The 23920-nt window shown below is 49.7% G+C and overlaps 1 protein-coding gene across 1 annotated transcript in view; it reads left to right on the forward strand.

Moving 5' to 3' along the window:
* BAG3 (BAG cochaperone 3) overlaps nt 1-20574 on the forward strand; it is a 43006-nt gene extending 22432 nt beyond the window's left edge. The window contains exons 3-4 of the mRNA XM_088466442.1: nt 16632-16967; nt 18137-20574. Of these exons, the coding sequence (XP_088322568.1) occupies nt 16632-16967; nt 18137-19063 (1263 nt within the window). The 3' untranslated portion in view covers nt 19064-20574. The remainder of the gene's footprint in view (nt 1-16631; nt 16968-18136) is intronic.
* The last annotated feature ends 3346 nt before the right edge of the window (nt 20575-23920 follow it).

Genomic DNA, 23920 nt, shown 5'->3' on the forward strand with positions numbered 1-23920 from the left:
CGTGAGCAGCACCTGAGGGCTACATGCACCAGCAGCCGGTACTTACCCCACATGTACACATAATGCAGACATAATAATGTATGTGCCCCCCCTGCAGTGTAAGAATAGAGCTGAGCAGCACCTGAGGGCTACATACACCAGCAGCCGGTACTTACCCCACATGTACACATAATGCAGACATAATAATGTATGTGCCCCCCCTGCAGTGTAAGAATAGACGTGAGCAGCACCTGAGGGCTACATACACCAGCAGCCGGTACTTACCCCACATGTACACATAATGCAGACAGAATAATGTATGTGCCCCCCCTGCAGTGTAAGAATAGACGTGAGCAGCACCTGAGGGCTACATACACCAGCAGCCGGTACTTACCCCACATGTACACATAATGCAGACAGAATAATGTATGTGCCCCCCCTGCAGTGTAAGAATAGACGTGACCAGCACCTGAGGGCTACATACACCAGCAGCCGGTACTTACCCCACATGTACACATAATGCAGACATAATAATGTATGTGCCCCCCCTGCAGTGTAAGAATAGAGCTGAGCAGCACCTGAGGGCTACATACACCAGCAGCCGGTACTTACCCCACATGTACACATAATGCAGACAGAATAATGTATGTGCCCCCCCTGCAGTGTAAGAATAGACGTGAGCAGCACCTGAGGGCTACATACACCAGCAGCCGGTACTTACCCCACATGTACACATAATGCAGACATAATAATGTATGTGCCCCCCCTGCAGTGTAAGAATAGAGCTGAGCAGCACCTGAGGGCTACATACACCAGCAGCCGGTACTTACCCCACATGTACACATAATGCAGACAGAATAATGTATGTGCCCCCCCCTGCAGTGTAAGAATAGACGTGAGCAGCAGCTGAGGGCTACATACACCAGCAGCCGGTACTTACCCCACATGTACACATAATGCAGACATAATAATGTATGTGCCCCCCCTGCAGTGTAAGAATAGACGTGAGCAGCAGCTGAGGGCTACATACACCAGCAGCAGCCGGTACTTACCCCACATGTACACATAATGCAGACATAATAATGTATGTGCCCCCCCTGCAGTGTAAGAATAGAGCTGAGCAGCACCTGAGGGCTACATACACCAGCAGCCGGTACTTACCCCACATGTACACATAATGCAGACAGAATAATGTATGTGCCCCCCCTGCAGTGTAAGAATAGACGTGAGCAGCACCTGAGGGCTACATACACCAGCAGCCGGTACTTACCCCCACATGTACACATAATGCAGACATAATAATGTATGTGCCCCCCCTGCAGTGTAAGAATAGACGTGAGCAGCAGCTGAGGGCTACATACACCAGCAGCCGGTACTTACCCCACATGTACACATAATGCAGACATAATAATGTATGTGCCCCCCCTGCAGTGTAAGAATAGAGCTGAGCAGCACCTGAGGGCTACATACACCAGCAGCCGGTACTTACCCCACATGTACACATAATGCAGACAGAATAATGTATGTGCCCCCCCTGCAGTGTAAGAATAGACGTGAGCAGCACCTGAGGGCTACATACACCAGCAGCCGGTACTTACCCCACATGTACACATAATGCAGACATAATAATGTATGTGCCCCCCCTGCAGTGTAAGAATAGACGTGAGCAGCAGCTGAGGGCTACATACACCAGCAGCCGGTACTTACCCCACATGTACACATAATGCAGACATAATAATGTATGTGCCCCCCCTGCAGTGTAAGAATAGAGCTGAGCAGCACCTGAGGGCTACATACACCAGCAGCCGGTACTTACCCCACATGTACACATAATGCAGACATAATAATGTATGTGCCCCCCCCTGCAGTGTAAGAATAGAGCTGAGCAGCACCTGAGGGCTACATACACCAGCAGCCGGTACTTACCCCACATGTACACATAATGCAGACATAATAATGTATGTGCCCCCCCTGCAGTGTAAGAATAGACGTGAGCAGCAGCTGAGGGCTAGCACGCCCTGGTACTTACCCCACATGTACACATAATGCAGACATAATAATGTATGTGCCCCCCCCTGCAGTGTAAGAATAGAGCTGAGCAGCACCTGAGGGCTACATACACCAGCAGCCGGTACTTACCCCACATGTACACATAATGCAGACATAATAATGGTATGTGCCCCCCCCTGCAGTGTAAGAATAGAGCTGAGCAGCACCTGAGGGCTACATACACCAGCAGCCGGTACTTACCCCACATGTACACATAATGCAGACATAATAATGTATGTGCCCCCCCCTGCAGTGTAAGAATAGAGCTGAGCAGCACCTGAGGGCTACATACACCAGCAGCCGGTACTTACCCCACATGTACACATAATGCAGACATAATAATGTATGTGCCCCCCCTGCAGTGTAAGAATAGACGTGAGCAGCAGCCTGAGGGCTACATACACCAGCAGCCGGTACTTACCCCACATGTACACATAATGCAGACATAATAATGTATGTGCCCCCCCTGCAGTGTAAGAATAGAGCTGAGCAGCACCTGAGGGCTACATACACCAGCAGCCGGGTACTTACCCCACATGTACACATAATGCAGACAGAATAATGTATGTGCCCCCCCTGCAGTGTAAGAATAGACGTGAGCAGCACCTGAGGGCTACATACACCAGCAGCCGGTACTTACCCCACATGTACACATAATGCAGACATAATAATGTATGTGCCCCCCCTGCAGTGTAAGAATAGACGTGAGCAGCAGCTGAGGGCTACATACACCAGCAGCCGGTACTTACCCCACATGTACACATAATGCAGACATAATAATGTATGTGCCCCCCCTGCAGTGTAAGAATAGACGTGAGCAGCAGCTGAGGGCTACATACACCAGCAGCCGGTACTTACCCCACATGTACACATAATGCAGACATAATAATGTATGTGCCCCCCCTGCAGTGTAAGAATAGAGCTGAGCAGCACCTGAGGGCTACATACACCAGCAGCCGGTACTTACCCCACATGTACACATAATGCAGACAGAATAATGTATGTGCCCCCCCTGCAGTGTAAGAATAGACGTGAGCAGCACCTGAGGGCTACATACACCAGCAGCCGGTACTTACCCCACATGTACACATATTGCAGACATAATAATGTATGTGCCCCCCCTGCAGTGTAAGAATAGACGTGAGCAGCAGCTGAGGGCTACATACACCAGCAGCCGGTACTTACCCCACATGTACACATAATGCAGACATAATAATGTATGTGCCCCCCCTGCAGTGTAAGAATAGAGCTGAGCAGCACCTGAGGGCTACATACACCAGCAGCCGGTACTTACCCCACATGTACACATAATGCAGACATAATAATGTATGTGCCCCCCCTGCAGTGTAAGAATAGACGTGAGCAGCACCTGAGGGCTACATACACCAGCAGCCGGTACTTACCCCACATGTACACATAATGCAGACATAATAATGTATGTGCCCCCCCTGCAGTGTAAGAATAGACGTGAGCAGCAGCTGAGGGCTACATACACCAGCAGCCGGTACTTACCCCACATGTACACATAATGCAGACATAATAATGTATGTGCCCCCCCTGCAGTGTAAGAATAGACGTGAGCAGCAGCTGAGGGCTACATACACCAGCAGCCGGTACTTACCCCACATGTACACATAATGCAGACATAATAATGTATGTGCCCCCCCTGCAGTGTAAGAATAGAGCTGAGCAGCACCTGAGGGCTACATACACCAGCAGCCGGTACTTACCCCACATGTACACATAATGCAGACAGAATAATGTATGTGCCCCCCCTGCAGTGTAAGAATAGACGTGAGCAGCACCTGAGGGCTACATACACCAGCAGCCGGTACTTACCCCACATGTACACATAATGCAGACATAATAATGTATGTGCCCCCCCTGCAGTGTAAGAATAGACGTGAGCAGCAGCTGAGGGCTACATACACCAGCAGCCGGTACTTACCCCACATGTACACATAATGCAGACATAATAATGTATGTGCCCCCCCTGCAGTGTAAGAATAGAGCTGAGCAGCACCTGAGGGCTACATACACCAGCAGCCGGTACTTACCCCACATGTACACATAATGCAGACAGAATAATGTATGTGCCCCCCCTGCAGTGTAAGAATAGACGTGAGCAGCACCTGAGGGCTACATACACCAGCAGCCGGTACTTACCCCACATGTACACATAATGCAGACATAATAATGTATGTGCCCCCCCTGCAGTGTAAGAATAGACGTGAGCAGCAGCTGAGGGCTACATACACCAGCAGCCGGTACTTACCCCACATGTACACATAATGCAGACATAATAATGTATGTGCCCCCCCTGCAGTGTAAGAATAGAGCTGAGCAGCACCTGAGGGCTACATACACCAGCAGCCGGTACTTACCCCACATGTACACATAATGCAGACATAATAATGTATGTGCCCCCCCTGCAGTGTAAGAATAGAGCTGAGCAGCACCTGAGGGCTACATACACCAGCAGCCGGTACTTACCCCACATGTACACATAATGCAGACATAATAATGTATGTGCCCCCCCTGCAGTGTAAGAATAGACGTGAGCAGCAGCTGAGGGCTACATACACCAGCAGCCGGTACTTACCCCACATGTACACATAATGCAGACATAATAATGTATGTGCCCCCCCTGCAGTGTAAGAATAGACGTGAGCAGCAGCTGAGGGCTACATACACCAGCAGCCGGTACTTACCCCACATGTACACATAATGCAGACATAATAATGTATGTGCCCCCCCTGCAGTGTAATAATAGAGCTGAGCAGCACCTGAGGGCTACATACACCAGCAGCCGGTACTTACCCCACATGTACACATAATGCAGACATAATAATGTATGTGCCCCCCCTGCAGTGTAAGAATAGAGCTGAGCAGCACCTGAGGGCTACATACACCAGCAGCCGGTACTTACCCCACATGTACACATAATGCAGACATAATAATGTATGTGCCCCCCCTGCAGTGTAAGAATAGACGTGAGCAGCAGCTGAGGGCTACATACACCAGCAGCCGGTACTTACCCCACATGTACACATAATGCAGACATAATAATGTATGTGCCCCCCCTGCAGTGTAAGAATAGACGTGAGCAGCAGCTGAGGGCTACATACACCAGCAGCCGGTACTTACCCCACATGTACACATAATGCAGACAGAATAATGTATGTGCCCCCCCTGCAGTGTAAGAATAGAGCTGAGCAGCACCTGAGGGCTACATACACCAGCAGCCGGTACTTACCCCACATGTACACATAATGCAGACAGAATAATGTATGTGCCCCCCCTGCAGTGTAAGAATAGACGTGAGCAGCACCTGAGGGCTACATACACCAGCAGCCGGTACTTACCCCACATGTACACATAATGCAGACATAATAATGTATGTGCCCCCCCTGCAGTGTAAGAATAGACGTGAGCAGCAGCTGAGGGCTACATACACCAGCAGCCGGTACTTACCCCGCATGTACACATAATGCAGACATAATAATGTATGTGCCCCCCCTGCAGTGTAAGAATAGAGCTGAGCAGCACCTGAGGGCTACATACACCAGCAGCCGGTACTTACCCCACATGTACACATAATGCAGACAGAATAATGTATGTGCCCCCCCTGCAGTGTAAGAATAGACGTGAGCAGCACCTGAGGGCTACATACACCAGCAGCCGGTACTTACCCCACATGTACACATAATGCAGACATAATAATGTATGTGCCCCCCCTGCAGTGTAAGAATAGACGTGAGCAGCAGCTGAGGGCTACATACACCAGCAGCCGGTACTTACCCCACATGTACACATAATGCAGACATAATAATGTATGTGCCCCCCCTGCAGTGTAAGAATAGAGCTGAGCAGCACCTGAGGGCTACATACACCAGCAGCCGGTACTTACCCCACATGTACACATAATGCAGACATAATAATGTATGTGCCCCCCCTGCAGTGTAAGAATAGAGCTGAGCAGCACCTGAGGGCTACATACACCAGCAGCCGGTACTTACCCCACATGTACACATAATGCAGACATAATAATGTATGTGCCCCCCCTGCAGTGTAAGAATAGACGTGAGCAGCAGCTGAGGGCTACATACACCAGCAGCCGGTACTTACCCCACATGTACACATAATGCAGACATAATAATGTATGTGCCCCCCCTGCAGTGTAAGAATAGACGTGAGCAGCAGCTGAGGGCTACATACACCAGCAGCCGGTACTTACCCCACATGTACACATAATGCAGACATAATAATGTATGTGCCCCCCCTGCAGTGTAAGAATAGAGCTGAGCAGCACCTGAGGGCTACATACACCAGCAGCCGGTACTTACCCCACATGTACACATAATGCAGACATAATAATGTATGTGCCCCCCCTGCAGTGTAAGAATAGAGCTGAGCAGCACCTGAGGGCTACATACACCAGCAGCCGGTACTTACCCCACATGTACACATAATGCAGACATAATAATGTATGTGCCCCCCCTGCAGTGTAAGAATAGACGTGAGCAGCAGCTGAGGGCTACATACACCAGCAGCCGGTACTTACCCCACATGTACACATAATGCAGACATAATAATGTATGTGCCCCCCCTGCAGTGTAAGAATAGAGCTGAGCAGCACCTGAGGGCTACATACACCAGCAGCCGGTACTTACCCCACATGTACACATAATGCAGACATAATAATGTATGTGCCCCCCCTGCAGTGTAAGAATAGACGTGAGCAGCAGCTGAGGGCTACATACACCAGCAGCCGGTACTTACCCCACATGTACACATAATGCAGACATAATAATGTATGTGCCCCCCCTGCAGTGTAAGAATAGAGCTGAGCAGCACCTGAGGGCTACATACACCAGCAGCCGGTACTTACCCCACATGTACACATAATGCAGACATAATAATGTATGTGCCCCCCCTGCAGTGTAAGAATAGACGTGAGCAGCAGCTGAGGGCTACATACACCAGCAGCCGGTACTTACCCCACATGTACACATAATGCAGACATAATAATGTATGTGCCCCCCCTGCAGTGTAAGAATAGACGTGACCAGCAGCTGAGGGCTACATACACCAGCAGCCGGTACTTACCCCACATGTACACATAATGCAGACATAATAATGTATGTGCCCCCCCTGCAGTGTAAGAATAGACGTGAGCAGCAGCTGAGGGCTACATACACCAGCAGCCGGTACTTACCCCACATGTACACATAATGCAGACATAATAATGTATGTGCCCCCCCTGCAGTGTAAGAATAGAGCTGAGCAGCACCTGAGGGCTACATACACCAGCAGCCGGTACTTACCCCACATGTACACATAATGCAGACATAATAATGTATGTGCCCCCCCTGCAGTGTAAGAATAGACGTGAGCAGCAGCTGAGGGCTACATACACCAGCAGCCGGTACTTACCCCACATGTACACATAATGCAGACATAATAATGTATGTGCCCCCCCTGCAGTGTAAGAATAGAGCTGAGCAGCACCTGAGGGCTACATACACCAGCAGCCGGTACTTACCCCACATGTACACATAATGCAGACAGAATAATGTATGTGCCCCCCCTGCAGTGTAAGAATAGACGTGAGCAGCACCTGAGGGCTACATACACCAGCAGCCGGTACTTACCCCACATGTACACATAATGCAGACATAATAATGTATGTGCCCCCCCTGCAGTGTAAGAATAGACGTGAGCAGCAGCTGAGGGCTACATACACCAGCAGCCGGTACTTACCCCACATGTACACATAATGCAGACATAATAATGTATGTGCCCCCCCTGCAGTGTAAGAATAGAGCTGAGCAGCACCTGAGGGCTACATACACCAGCAGCCGGTACTTACCCCACATGTACACATAATGCAGACATAATAATGTATGTGCCCCCCCTGCAGTGTAAGAATAGAGCTGAGCAGCACCTGAGGGCTACATACACCAGCAGCCGGTACTTACCCCACATGTACACATAATGCAGACATAATAATGTATGTGCCCCCCCTGCAGTGTAAGAATAGACGTGAGCAGCAGCTGAGGGCTACATACACCAGCAGCCGGTACTTACCCCACATGTACACATAATGCAGACATAATAATGTATGTGCCCCCCCTGCAGTGTAAGAATAGACGTGAGCAGCAGCTGAGGGCTACATACACCAGCAGCCGGTACTTACCCCACATGTACACATAATGCAGACATAATAATGTATGTGCCCCCCCTGCAGTGTAAGAATAGAGCTGAGCAGCACCTGAGGGCTACATACACCAGCAGCCGGTACTTACCCCACATGTACACATAATGCAGACATAATAATGTATGTGCCCCCCCTGCAGTGTAAGAATAGAGCTGAGCAGCACCTGAGGGCTACATACACCAGCAGCCGGTACTTACCCCACATGTACACATAATGCAGACATAATAATGTATGTGCCCCCCCTGCAGTGTAAGAATAGACGTGAGCAGCAGCTGAGGGCTACATACACCAGCAGCCGGTACTTACCCCACATGTACACATAATGCAGACATAATAATGTATGTGCCCCCCCTGCAGTGTAAGAATAGACGTGAGCAGCAGCTGAGGGCTACATACACCAGCAGCCGGTACTTACCCCACATGTACACATAATGCAGACAGAATAATGTATGTGCCCCCCCTGCAGTGTAAGAATAGAGCTGAGCAGCACCTGAGGGCTACATACACCAGCAGCCGGTACTTACCCCACATGTACACATAATGCAGACAGAATAATGTATGTGCCCCCCCTGCAGTGTAAGAATAGACGTGAGCAGCACCTGAGGGCTACATACACCAGCAGCCGGTACTTACCCCACATGTACACATAATGCAGACATAATAATGTATGTGCCCCCCCTGCAGTGTAAGAATAGACGTGAGCAGCAGCTGAGGGCTACATACACCAGCAGCCGGTACTTACCCCACATGTACACATAATGCAGACATAATAATGTATGTGCCCCCCCTGCAGTGTAAGAATAGAGCTGAGCAGCACCTGAGGGCTACATACACCAGCAGCCGGTACTTACCCCACATGTACACATAATGCAGACAGAATAATGTATGTGCCCCCCCTGCAGTGTAAGAATAGACGTGAGCAGCACCTGAGGGCTACATACACCAGCAGCCGGTACTTACCCCACATGTACACATAATGCAGACATAATAATGTATGTGCCCCCCCTGCAGTGTAAGAATAGACGTGAGCAGCAGCTGAGGGCTACATACACCAGCAGCCGGTACTTACCCCACATGTACACATAATGCAGACATAATAATGTATGTGCCCCCCCTGCAGTGTAAGAATAGAGCTGAGCAGCACCTGAGGGCTACATACACCAGCAGCCGGTACTTACCCCACATGTACACATAATGCAGACATAATAATGTATGTGCCCCCCCTGCAGTGTAAGAATAGAGCTGAGCAGCACCTGAGGGCTACATACACCAGCAGCCGGTACTTACCCCACATGTACACATAATGCAGACATAATAATGTATGTGCCCCCCCTGCAGTGTAAGAATAGACGTGAGCAGCAGCTGAGGGCTACATACACCAGCAGCCGGTACTTACCCCACATGTACACATAATGCAGACATAATAATGTATGTGCCCCCCCTGCAGTGTAAGAATAGACGTGAGCAGCAGCTGAGGGCTACATACACCAGCAGCCGGTACTTACCCCACATGTACACATAATGCAGACATAATAATGTATGTGCCCCCCCTGCAGTGTAAGAATAGAGCTGAGCAGCACCTGAGGGCTACATACACCAGCAGCCGGTACTTACCCCACATGTACACATAATGCAGACATAATAATGTATGTGCCCCCCCTGCAGTGTAAGAATAGAGCTGAGCAGCACCTGAGGGCTACATACACCAGCAGCCGGTACTTACCCCACATGTACACATAATGCAGACATAATAATGTATGTGCCCCCCCTGCAGTGTAAGAATAGACGTGAGCAGCAGCTGAGGGCTACATACACCAGCAGCCGGTACTTACCCCACATGTACACATAATGCAGACATAATAATGTATGTGCCCCCCCTGCAGTGTAAGAATAGAGCTGAGCAGCACCTGAGGGCTACATACACCAGCAGCCGGTACTTACCCCACATGTACACATAATGCAGACATAATAATGTATGTGCCCCCCCTGCAGTGTAAGAATAGACGTGAGCAGCAGCTGAGGGCTACATACACCAGCAGCCGGTACTTACCCCACATGTACACATAATGCAGACATAATAATGTATGTGCCCCCCCTGCAGTGTAAGAATAGAGCTGAGCAGCACCTGAGGGCTACATACACCAGCAGCCGGTACTTACCCCACATGTACACATAATGCAGACATAATAATGTATGTGCCCCCCCTGCAGTGTAAGAATAGACGTGAGCAGCAGCTGAGGGCTACATACACCAGCAGCCGGTACTTACCCCACATGTACACATAATGCAGACATAATAATGTATGTGCCCCCCCTGCAGTGTAAGAATAGACGTGACCAGCAGCTGAGGGCTACATACACCAGCAGCCGGTACTTACCCCACATGTACACATAATGCAGACATAATAATGTATGTGCCCCCCCTGCAGTGTAAGAATAGACGTGAGCAGCAGCTGAGGGCTACATACACCAGCAGCCGGTACTTACCCCACATGTACACATAATGCAGACATAATAATGTATGTGCCCCCCCTGCAGTGTAAGAATAGAGCTGAGCAGCACCTGAGGGCTACATACACCAGCAGCCGGTACTTACCCCACATGTACACATAATGCAGACATAATAATGTATGTGCCCCCCCTGCAGTGTAAGAATAGACGTGAGCAGCAGCTGAGGGCTACATACACCAGCAGCCGGTACTTACCCCACATGTACACATAATGCAGACATAATAATGTATGTGCCCCCCCTGCAGTGTAAGAATAGAGCTGAGCAGCACCTGAGGGCTACATACACCAGCAGCCGGTACTTACCCCACAACACTAGGTGACAGCCCTTTGCCCCCTCTGGAACAGAGACGTGGAAGGAGGGTGACCCAGTGACCCTCTCTATCTCAGAGGGAGGTGGTGGAGGAGGAGGAGGAGGAGGAGGAGGAGGAGGAGGAGGAGGAGGACACTTGTAAAAGGGAATTAGCGACTCCACTGTGGGGGAAAGTTCCCATCTAAGCTCTGGCCGGCAGCAGCAGCAGCAGCAAGTGTCGTATCATAGCCAGGTGATACTGTCAGCTAGCACCAGTCTACTAAAATGTCCAGCGGCATGGGGAGGGACATTGGGGAGGGACATTGGGGAGGGACATTGGGGAGGGACATTGGGGAGGGACAAGGGGAGGGACATGGGGAGGGGCATGGGGAGGGACAGCTACTGGGCAGGTGATTCACACTGAGATACATTCAATATAACATGTCCGTACAAGGAGGGATCCTGCTGGAGATTGTTGGGCTGACTCTGAGACGGGAGCAAAGCAAAAAGAGCCGGAGACTGCTCCTGGGTAACACCATGCATGCCGAAGCCGCCGGTATTTACCATGCATGCACCTATAATAACTGTATTAGAACCCTCAGAATAAGCCCCTATGTGGGAACGGGCTTCTCTGTTTCTGTGGGAAGTCTGATCTCAGATTTATGTGCCCTTGATGTGGCTCGTTAAGGTAGAGTACCGAGCATTCTTTGCTACACGCTCTCCTCACTGCTCCCTGTTTTCTGGAGATCGTGAAATGCGCTGTTCCAGCAGACACTGGATGGGACCATTTAGCCGTCTTTGACACAAAGGAGTCCTCAGTTTGCAGCCTTTAGATCCCAGGAAATTCACATTTACTCAAACTGTGCCCTACCAGGAGGACAATCTTTGGGGACACGCTTAAACCAGGGGTGTTCAACCTTGGCCCTCCACCTGCTGTGGAACTACACATCCCAGCATGCACTGCCACCTTTTTGATATAACAGCATGCTAAAACTATAGCAGTGTATGCTGGGATGTGTAGTTCCTCAGTAGCTGGAGGGCCAAGCTTGAAGACCCCTTGCTTAAACGAAACACTATCAACATACCCTGGGTGTGCCGGATGACCCCATGGTCCATATGGTGGGTCAGAAGCCAGGGATGTCGCATTGGTGCCCCCAGACTCTGCTTAGATAATTTGGTGCACAGACATCCTTGATATCATCAGTGCACGGATGTCACAACTCGCAGAAGGACGGTGGATGCTGCCCGTAGGATTCGCTGATACCCAGAACGAGTGTGGAGTCTAACGTGCTGGTGGTTCTCACCAGGGACCCCTGCATGGGCTTTGGTCACAGCCTTCTGTGTGTTCCTAAGTACGGGGCTGGTAGACGCTGGCATTGGAGACAGAATTAGACGCCTGGGGCGTGCGGAAGCATAGTCGTCAGAATGGGTCAGAACCAGACAGGAAAACCTGGTTCCAGGAAACGGATGGTAAAAGGTCTCAGGGAAACAGAGGTCAGAACTGGGAATCTTGAAGCGCAGTACCAGAGGTTAAATGGAGTCAGGTCATAAGGAACAGCTGAGGTCAGGAACAGGAGGTCAGATGGCTCGTACAGTGAATAGTACAAGTAAACGCTGGAGTAAGGTTTTGAAACTAATACTCTGGCACATGTCAGTACTCAGAGACTCCGTTTTATATGGAGGAGATTCGAATTTGGCGCATTCGGCAGTATTTAAGTATCAAATAGGTCGGCACGTGCTCCTCTGTGGAAGCCACAGCCGCCTGTTCTACATCGTACAGCGGGGAGAGAAGCTAGCAGGAGGGGAGCGCTGGCCACCACCACTTCACCGCAGTGGGTGCTGCCGGACATCCGCCCGCAGCTGAACCACAGTGTCCCAGGGAGACCAGCGCCGCCAGACCCTGTAAGTGAGCTCAGAGTTCTGGCGCACTGCGACTACGGACCTTGGATACTTATGACCGAGTTGGATCTCACAGCGTTTTCGGCCAAAAAAAAGGCGCCTGACCCTAGCAGGGTCTCACCGGACCTGGCGCGCCGAGAGGGGCTATTTAGCGCGACTGCAGCAAAGATGTGTAAGGTCCCATCTGTAGTTAGTTGTATAATGATGCCCTCACTAGCTGAAGGGTTATATGGGGATGTATGTGAGGTGAGGGGTTATACGGGGATGTATGTGAGGTGAGGGGTTATACGGGGATGTATGTGAGCAGAGGGGTTATACGGGGATGTATGTGAGGTGAGGGGTTATACGGGGATGTATGTGAGCAGAGGGGTTATATGGGGATGTATGTGAGGTGAGGGGTTATATGGGGATGTATGTGAGGTGAGGGGTTATACGGGGATGTATGTGAGGTGAGGGGTTATACGGGGATGTATGTGAGCAGAGGGGTTATACGGTGATGTATGTGAGCAGAGGGGTTATACGGGGATGTATGTGAGGTGAGGGGTTATACGGGGATGTATGTGAGCAGAGGGGTTATACGGGGATGTATGTGAGCAGAGGGGTTATACGGGGATGTATGTGAGGTGAGGGGTTATACGGGGATGTATGTGAGCAGAGGGGTTATACGGGGATGTATGTGAGCAGAGGGGTTATACGGGGATGTATGTGAGCAGAGGGGTTATACGGGGATGTATGTGAGCAGAGGGGTAATACGGGGATGTATGTGAGCAGAGGGGTAATACGGGGATGTATGTGAGCAGAGGGGTTATACGGGGATGTATGTGATCAGAAGGGTTATATGGGGATGTATGTGAGCAGAGGGGTTATACGGGGATGTATGTGAGGGGTTATACGGGGATGTATGTGAGGTGAGGGGTTATAAGGGGATGTATGTGATCAGAAGGGTAATACGGGGATGTATGTGAGGTGAGGTTTTATACGGGGATGTATGTGAGCAGAGGGGTTATACGGGGATGTATGTGAGCAGAGGGGTTATACGGGGATGTATGTGAGCAGAGGGGTAATACGGGGATGTATGTGAGCAGAGGGGTTATACGGGGATGTATGTGAGGTGAGGGGTAATACGGGGATGTATGTGAGCAGAGGGGTTATACGGGGATGTATGTGAGGTGAGGGGTTATACGGGGATGTATGTGAGGTGAGGGGTTATACGGGGATGTATGTGAGCAGAGGGGTTATACGGGGATGTATGTGAGCAGAGGGGTAATACGGGGATGTATGTGAGCAGAGGGGTAATACGGGGATGTATGTGAGGTGAGGGGTTATACGGGGATGTATGTGAGGTGAGGGGTTATACGGGGATGTATGTGAGGTGAGGGGTTATACGGGGATGTATGTGAGCAGAGGGGTTATACGGGGATGTATGTGAGCAGAGGGGTTATAAGGGGATGTATGTGAGCAGAGGGGTAATACGGGGATGTATGTGAGCAGAGGGGTAATACGGGGATGTATGTGAGCAGAGGGGTAATACGGGGATGTATGTGAGCAGAGGGGTAATACGGGGATGTATGTGAGCAGAGGGGTTATACGGGGATGTATGTGAGGTGAGGGGTTATACGGGGATGTATGTGAGCAGAGGGGTTATACGGGGATGTATGTGAGCAGAGGGGTTATACGGGGATGTATGTGAGCAGAGGGGTTATACGGGGATGTATGTGAGCAGTGGGGTTATACGGGGATGTATGTGAGCAGTGGGGTTATACGGGGATGTATGTGAGCAGTGGGGTTATACGGGGATGTATGTGAGCAGAGGGGTTATACGGGGATGTATGTGAGCAGAGGGGTTATACGGGGATGTATGTGAGCAGAGGGGTTATACGGGGATGTATGTGAGCAGTGGGGTTATACGGGGATGTATGTGAGCAGTGGGGTTATACGGGGATGTATGTGAGCAGAGGGGTTATACGGGGATGTTTGTGAGCAGAGGGGTTATACGGGGATGTTTGTGAGCAGAGGGGTTATACGGGGATGTTTGTGAGCAGAGGGGTTATACGGGGATGTATGTGAGCAGAGGGGTTATATGGGGATGTATGTGAGGTGAGGGGTTATAAGGGGATGTATGTGATCAGAAGGGTAATACGGGGATGTATGTGAGATGAGGTTTTATACAGGGATGTATGTGAGCAGAGGGGTTATACGGGGATGTATGTGAGATGAGGTTTTATACGGGGATGTATGTGAGCAGAGGGTTTATACGGGGATGTATGTGAGCAGAGGATATGAGAAGGCAGCAGGGGGCGTCCCTATGCTGGGATCTGCTTACACTGTACGGATATGAGAAGGCAGCAGTGGGTGTCCCTATGCTGGGCTGTGCTTACACTGTACGGCTATGAGGAGGCAGCAGTGGGTGTCCCCTATGCTGGGCTGTGCTTACACTGTATGGATATGAGGAGGCAGCAGTGGGCGTCCCTATGATGGGCTGTGCTTACACTGTACGGATATGAGGAGGCAGCAGTGGGTGTCCCTATGCTGGGCTGTGCTTACACTGTATGGATATGAGGAGGCAGCAGTGGCGTCCCTATGCTGGGCTGTGATTACACTGTACGGATATGAGAAGGCAGCAGTGGGCATCCCTATGCTGGGCTGTGATTACACTGTACGGATATGAGGAGGCAGCAGTGGGCGTCCCTATGCTGGGCTGTGGTTACACTGTACGGATATGAGGAGGCAGCAGTGGCGTCCCTATACTGGGCTGTGATTACACTGTATGGATATGAGGAGGCAGCAGTGGGCGTCCCTATGCTGGGCTGTGATTACACTGTATGGATATGAGGGGGCAGCAGTGGGCGTCCCTATGCTGGGCTGTGCTTACACTGTACGGATATGAGAAGGCAGCAGTGGGCATCCCTATGCTGGGCTGTGATTACACTGTACGGATATGAGAAGGTAGCGGTGGGCGTCCCTATGCTGGGCTGTGATTACACTGTACGGATATGAGAAGGTAGCGGTGGGCGTCCCTATGCTGGGCTGTGCTTACACTGTACGGATATGAGGAGGCAGCAGTGGCGTCCCTATATTGGGCTGTGATTACACTGTACGGATATGAGAAGGCAGCAGTGGGTGTCCCTATGCTGGGCTGTGATTACACTGTACGGATATGAGGAGGCAGCAGTGGGTGTCCCTATGCTGGGCTGTGATTACACTGTACGGATATGAGGAGGCAGCAGTGGGCGTCCCTATGATGGGCTGTGCTTACACTGTACTGATATGAGAAGGCAGCAGTGGGTGTCCCTTGCACGGCTGTGCTGTGGAAGGTATTAGTATATTTTAGCAACTGCGATCGGTGATAGAATGCCGCTGCGATTGCTTTAGCATAAATCTATGAATTAGGCCATATGTGAATAAAGCTATGATTGGTCATAATCATTGGCGGCTCCAGGGGTGGGGGTGCAGCACAGTCCGAAATTCAAATAGTTGACCCCCCTATTTGGATTTTGGACTGTACTGTAGCCTGACCCCTGGAGCCGCCTCTGGTCATAATCCCACATGTCGCCCTGTATGGGGAATCTGCAAAACATGATCCTTTTGTAGCCTGAGATTCCTAGTACTAGGCCAATGTGTAGGTGTTACTGAATCCTTTCCATGCCCTTCATATTGTTAACCTGCTTCTTTGCCTACATTGCAGCCACCTCCTTCAGTGTCTGACTTCAGCGGCCTCTCGCAGTCTCCAGGCAGACAGGGTCCCGGGAGACCAAGCATTGGGAGCCACCAGCTACCGCGTGGCTATATTCCTATACCAGTGGTCCACGAGGGGAACATCCCACGACAGTCTCCTCAGAACGTCCAGCAGACACAGAAGACTGGTTACCCACAGTCAGAATACCACTCGCATCAGCCAGTGTTCCACAGAGTTCAGGATGAACGGGACTCCAGGCAAATGCCGACAGCAAAGGCCACCAGCCGGGAAAGCTCCCCAGCCAGAATGGTCTCTTCTCCTCCTCCTCCTCCCGTGAGAGGCCAGGTAACAAGGCCAGGCTTCTATAGTGATCATATAGGTAGTTGTGTAGTCATTTGTGGTGACAGGCGGTAGGAGGACTTTGATTATTTGTGCTATCGGTATAGTGTTGTTATCATCTAGGGATCGGTATATTATGCCGACATAAGAATGTGGACACGGCCATAATATCATCATTGACCATGTTGACATTCAACACTTCAACGTTGATATAATGTCGACATGATCGTAATAGTGACACTGTCTTTTTAATGTCTGTCTGCTTTTAAGCCTTAAGCAACTGCTAACAATGTCTGCATTTTCCAGGCGTCAGCATTTATGATGTTGACTTGTCGACATTGCTTTTGTTGACTGCCTGACTTTGTTCCCGTCTTGGCGCGTTCATTTTTAGAAATATCCACTTTTTTCATTACTAGACAACAACAGGTAATACGTTTTAGTCCTTCCAGCAGTGGTGTGGCATAGGAGACCGAGCATTGGGAGCCACCAGCTACCGCGTGGCTATATTCCTATACCTATATAGAGATGGCCAATGATGATAAAATCCCCTGACATCCACTGAGCCAAGCCAGGTGGTAAGACGTGACTCGTGAGAGGTCCCACCATCCATAAGATGGTGGTCAGGTCCTCATTACTGCTCAGCGCAGTTTTCCACGCTCCCTTGTATTTTGAGGTTGGTGACTCTCTTGGAGAGATGGGCTTCATCTGGTCGGGCTGTATTCCTTCCAGGCCACCTGTCCAGTTGTCGGTCACAGAAAGAATCCGATGGGAAGTTGTAAGGGTTAAATAAAAGCATATAGAACTGAGCAGAAACTGATCGCTTATATGATGGCCAGTCCGATAGTAGCACATGGTCATCCCATAAGGTACACAAGGTATACGACAAGAGGCAGCTTAGTGGCACAGTCTAGTCTCAGACTGCCCCAAGGTTCCTGATCTGCTCCTTCACTTTCCTTTATAGCACTATATTATTATTTATTTTTACTCTTTTCTTTGGCGTCTTAATTTTCAAGTAAATGTATATTTTACTTGGGATGAATGTTTTAGGTGACCTCTCTCCCTCCTGTATGTTTTTTTATTTTGGTCATAATTAACATTTATAATAAGCACCTCTATGAAGATTAGTTTTGGTACAATTATAAATCCTCATCTATCATTTTCAATTCTGTACTTAGCAGATTCCAATTCAACGGATATCCCCATTTAGTGGACATCAGAAGTCTGAGCCGTCTTCTCCCACTGCTGTACCTGTGCAGCCATCTTCTCCCACCGCTGTACCTGTGCAGCCATCTTCTCCCACCGCTGTACCTGTGCAGCCGTCTTCTCCCACCGTTGTACCTGTGCAGCCGTCTTCTCCCACCGTTGTACCTGTGCAGCCGTCTTCTCCCACCGTTGTACCTGTGCAGCCGTCTTCTCCCACCGTTGTACCTGTGCAGCCGTCTTCTCCCACCGTTGTACCTGTGCAGCCGTGTTCTCCCACCGTTGTACCTGTGCAGCCGTGTTCTCCTACCTTTGTACCAGTCCAGTCGTGTTCTCCCACCACCCCTGCACCAATCCAAGTCCAGTTGTCTTCTCCTATCACAGTCCAAGCCCAGCCAACTTCTCCCACCACTCCACCACTCCAGACAACATTTATAGAGCAGGACTGTAAATTATCTCCCCAGAGAGTGGAGAAGGCAGAGTGGCAAGCAACAAGTCCTGTGGAGGAGAAACCTGCCTCCAAGGAATCCATTCCTCAGAAGGATCCTGTGCTGACAGAACCCCAAGAGAAGCATTCTGGAGTCCTACAGGTAGAAAGGATCTTGGACAGGGTGCAGGCGCTGCAAGAAGCAGTTCTCAATTTACGGGGCAGTCAAAACCAGAAGAAGTATCTGGTGCTAGAGGAATATCTTACAAAGGAGCTGCTGGCTTTAGATTCGGTTGACCCTGAAGGCCGCGCTGATGTGCGCCAGGCCAGGAGAGATGGCGTCAGAAAAGTGCAGAACATCCTGGAGACTTTGGAACAGAAAGCTGCAACTTCCCAAGATTTAATAGAGGCTGACTGCACAGGGGACAAAGGCGGTGGAGTGTCCAACTCTTTGGAGGACCCTCAGAAGGAGTGACTGTCTTCCAGAGCAGTCTGAACACCCACCACTCCTCGTGGATTGGTAACTTGAATTTTGGGAAGAAAATCTAGGAACTTTGGACGTATTTGGTTGGGTTTTGAGTTTTGTAATTCAAAAAGAAAAAAAAACTGCATGTGGTTCTATAACGTTACTTCTGCTGACTAATCCCTCTGCCAGCCAGCAGCTGGGCACCTACCTTGCCTATGGGGAGGAGTGATCCCTATTAGATGTATGCAGGCACCATTCAGCGCTGTGCTCCTGAAACAATTTGGTGAACTCTTAAGCACAAAAACAACAGCCTATTAGTATAAGGATAAAGGATGATGATGATAATATAAGGATAAAGGATGATGATGATAATATAAGGATAAAGGATGATGATGATAATATAAGGATAAAGGATGATGATAATAATATAAGGATAAAGGATGATGATAATATAAGGATAAAGGATGATGATAATATAAGGATAAAGGATGATGATAATATAAGGAAGCTTGTACCAAGTTTTTTTGTGTTTCTTTATTGACAGAAGCTGCAGATATGTCGGTCAGTCAGTTACAACATTAAGGGGTCTAGTTACTAAGCAGTGTTAGGAGACAGAGAGAAAAGTGATAAGGTACCAGCCAATCAGCTCCCAACTGTCATCTCACAGGCTGTGTTTGAAAAAAGACAGTTAGGAATTGATTGGCTGGTACCTTACACTCCTAACACTGCTTAGTAACTAGACCCCAAGGTCTCTCCCGGAGCAGACGGTTGCGTGGCCCGGAGCAGACGGTTGCGTGGCCCGGAGCAGACGGTTGCGTGGCTCCCCATTGCCTCCCCCAAGCGCTCTCTGACTGTGGGTCACACTGCGAATAATGACTTGCAACGTGCGACTACGGTAGTGTGCCTTGACGCATGCATAATGGCAAAAACATCGCCATAACTTGCAACTCGGAAACTGACGGGGGCTTGTGTGAGATGCCGGCGGAATATTGTGCCATGCGACTGCTCAATGACAGGGCCAGAGATTCCCTCTAACAGACGTCTTTCCCCTCCTGCAGCGTCGTAATCTCGCCGTACAGCTGTAAAACGCTATAAACGGTCATTTCATATAAATGTGTCCTTAGCCCCGCCCACTTCATGGCATCCACCAATCAGGACTCCTATATAGGACAGCCACACGATGAGCACATGTTATGGTCTATACACTGCACCTGCGCGGAGATTAGGCAGCAGTTGTGACTTACTTAGTGTCTTTCTCTTGTACTGATACCAGCAGGCGTTATGTAATACAGCTGGACGCTAGCTGCAGAGCACGCTGTCAGCCCTCCGCCATTGTAAGATGATAATTATTACACCACTGAGACGCAGTAATAGAGTATGAGCTCACCAGGGCCAGCTTCAGCTGCCGTCAGGAACTATGTGCACCTTATGTAATCCTGTAAAGAGTGATAAATATATATTTATATGTGTGAATACAGCATTGCGTATATTTTAAAATAAACATTTTATATAACCATCAATACTGCACATTTGTTGTGTTAATGTAAGTGTATTACGATACCCGAAATAACGGAATTATTTATACTGCGCTCGGTAACATCTCCAGCGTGTAATGTACAGTCTCATCAGTTGTGTAGTTTTGTACTATTGTGTAATCACACCTTCATTCCATGTACACCTATAAACCTGCCCCACCCGCTGTATAGGGCTGCCCTGCCCGCTCACTGTATAGGGCTGCCCTGCCCGCTCGCTGTATAGGGCTGCCCTGCCCGCTCGCTGTATAGGGCTGCCCTGCCCGCTCGCTGTATAGGGCTGCCCTGCCCGCTCGCTGTATAGGGCTGCCCTGCCCGCCCGCTGTATAGGGCTGCCCTGTCCGCCCGCTGTATAGGGCTGCCCTGCCCGCCCGCTGTATAAGGCTGCCCTTCCCGCCCGCTATATAGGGCTGCCCACCTGCTGTATAGGGCTGCTTTGCCTGCCCGCTGTATAGGGCTGTTTTGCCCATGGTGTAGGGCTGCCCTGCCTGCCCGCTGTATAGGGCTGCCCTGCCTGCCCGCTGTATAGGGCTGCCCTGCCTGCCCGCTGTATAGGGCTGCCCTGCCTGCCCGCTGTATAGGGCTGTTTTGCCCATGGTGTAGGGCTGCTCTGCCTGCCCGCTGTATAGGGCTGCCCGCCCGCTATATAGGGCTGCCCGCCTGCTGTATAGGGCTGCTTTGCCTGCCCGCTGTATAGGGCTGTTTTGCCCATGGTGTAGGGCTGCTCTGCCTGCCCGCTGTATAGGACTGCCCCGCCTTGCCCGCTGTATAGGACTGCCCCGCCTTGCCCGCTGTGTAAGGGCTGCCCTGCCCGCCCGCTGTGTAGGGCTGCCCTGCCTGCCCGCTGTGTAGGGCTGCCCTGCCTGCCCGCTGTGTAGGGCTGCCCTGCCTGCCCGCTGTGTAGGGCTGCCCTGCCTGCCCGCTGTGTAGGGCTGCCCTGCCTGCCCGCTGTGTAGGGCTGCCCTGCCTGCCCGCTGTATAGGGCTGCCCTGCCTGCTGTATATAGGGCTGCTTTGCCCGCGGTATAGGGCTACCCTGCCTGCCCGCTGTATAGGGCTGCTTTGCCCATGGTGTAGGGCTGCCCTGCCCGCTGTCATTCTCCTGAAACATCCTCTGATATTGCAATAGTCTTGGGTGCGGTACACCCTGGCTATGTCATGTTATTGGTAGATTTATGGTATGGAATGTATGTATGGAGTTTAAAGAATAGCCTAGGACATGTATTCTCCTTATAAGATAGCCTGGAACATGTATTAGCCTGGGACATGTATTCTCCTTATAGGATAGCCTGGGACATGTATTCTCCTTATAGGATAGCCTGGGACATGTATTCTCCTTATAGGATAGCCTGGGACATGTATTCTCCTTATAGGATAGCCTGGGACATGTATTCTCCTTATAGGACATGTATTCTCCTTATAGGATAGCCTGGAACATGTATTCTCCTTATAGGATAGCCTGGGACATGTATTAGCCTGGGACATGTATTCTCCTTATAGGATAGCCTGGGACATGTATTCTCCTTATAGGACATGTATTCTCCTTATAGGATAGCCTGGAACATGTATTCTCCTTATAGGATAGCCTGGGACATGTATTAGCCTTATAGGATAGCCTGGAACATGTATTAGCCTGGGACATGTATTCTCCTTATAGGATAGCCTGGAACATGTATTCTCCTCCTTATAGGATAGCCAGGGACATGTATTAGCCTTATAGGATAGCCTGGGACATGTATTCTCCTTATAGGATAGACTGGAACATGTATTCTCCTTATAGGATAGACTGGAACATGTATTCTCCTTATATGATAGCCTGGGACATGTATTCTCCTTATAGGATAGCCTGGAACATGTATTCTCCTTATAGGATAGACTGGGACATGTATTCTCCTTATAGGATAGCCAGGGACATGTATTAGCCTTATAGGATAGCCTGGAACATGTATTAGCCTGGGACATGTATTCTCCTTATAGGATAGACTGGGACATGTATTCTCCTTATAGGATAGCCTGGGACATGTATTAGCCTTATAGGATAGCCTGGGACATGCATTAGCCTGGGACATGTATTCTCCTTATAGGATAGCCTGGAACATGTATTCTCCTTATAGGATAGCCAGGGACATGTATTCTCCTTATAGGATAGCCTGGGACATGTATTCTCCTTATAGGATAGCCTGGGACATGTATTCTCCTTATAGGATAGCCTGGGACATGTATTCTCCTTATATGATAGCCTGGAACATGTATTCTCCTTATGGGATAGACTGGGACATGTATTCTCCTTATAGGATAGCCAGGGACATGTATTAGCCTTATAGGATAGCCTGGGACATGTATTCTCCTTATAGGATAGCCTGGAACATGTATTAGCCTGGGACATGTATTCTCCTTATAGGATAGCCTGGGACATGTATTCTCCTTATAGGATAGCCTGGGACATGTATTCTCCTTATAGGATAGCCTGGGACATGTATTCTCCTTATAGGATAGCCAGGGACATGTATTAGCCTTATAGGATAGCCTGGAACATGTATTAGCCTGGGACATGTATTCTCCTTATAGGATAGACTGGGACATGTATTCTCCTTATAGGATAGCCTGGAACATGCATTCTTCTTATAGGATAGACTGGGACATGTATTCTCCTTATAGGATAGACTGGGACATGTATTCTCCTTATAGGATAGACTGGGACATGTATTCTCCTTATAGGATAGACTGGGACATGTATTCTCCTTATAGGATAGCCTGGGACATGTATTCTCCTTATAGGATAGCCTGGGACATGTATTCTCCTTATAGGATAGCCTGGGACATGTATTCTCCTTATAGGATAGCCTGGGACATGTATTCTCCTTACAGGATAGCCTGGGACATGTATTCTCCTTACAGGATAGCCTGGGACATGTATTCTCCTTATAGGATAGCCTGGGACATGTATTCTCCTTATAGGATAGCCTGGAGCATGTATTCTCCTTATAGGATAGCCTGGAACATGTATTCTCCTTATAGGATAGACTGGGACATGTATTCTCCTTATAGGATAGCCTGGGACATGTATTCTCCTTATAGGATAGCCTGGGACATGTATTCTCCTTATAGGATAGACTGGGACATGTATTCTCCTTATAGGATAGCCTGGGACATGTATTCTCCTTATAGGATAGCCTGGGAAATGTATTCTCCTTATAGGATAGCCTGGGACATGCATTCTCCTTATAGGATAGCCTGGGACATGTATTAGCCTGGGACATGTATTCTCCTTATAGGATAGCCTGGGACATGTATTAGCCTTATAGGATAGCCTGGGACATGTATTCTCCTTATAG

This window comes from Taudactylus pleione, unplaced genomic scaffold (assembly GCF_031769625.1).
Source record: "Taudactylus pleione unplaced genomic scaffold, aTauple2 ptg003137l, whole genome shotgun sequence".
NCBI classification, from domain to species: Eukaryota; Metazoa; Chordata; class Amphibia; order Anura; family Myobatrachidae; genus Taudactylus; species Taudactylus pleione.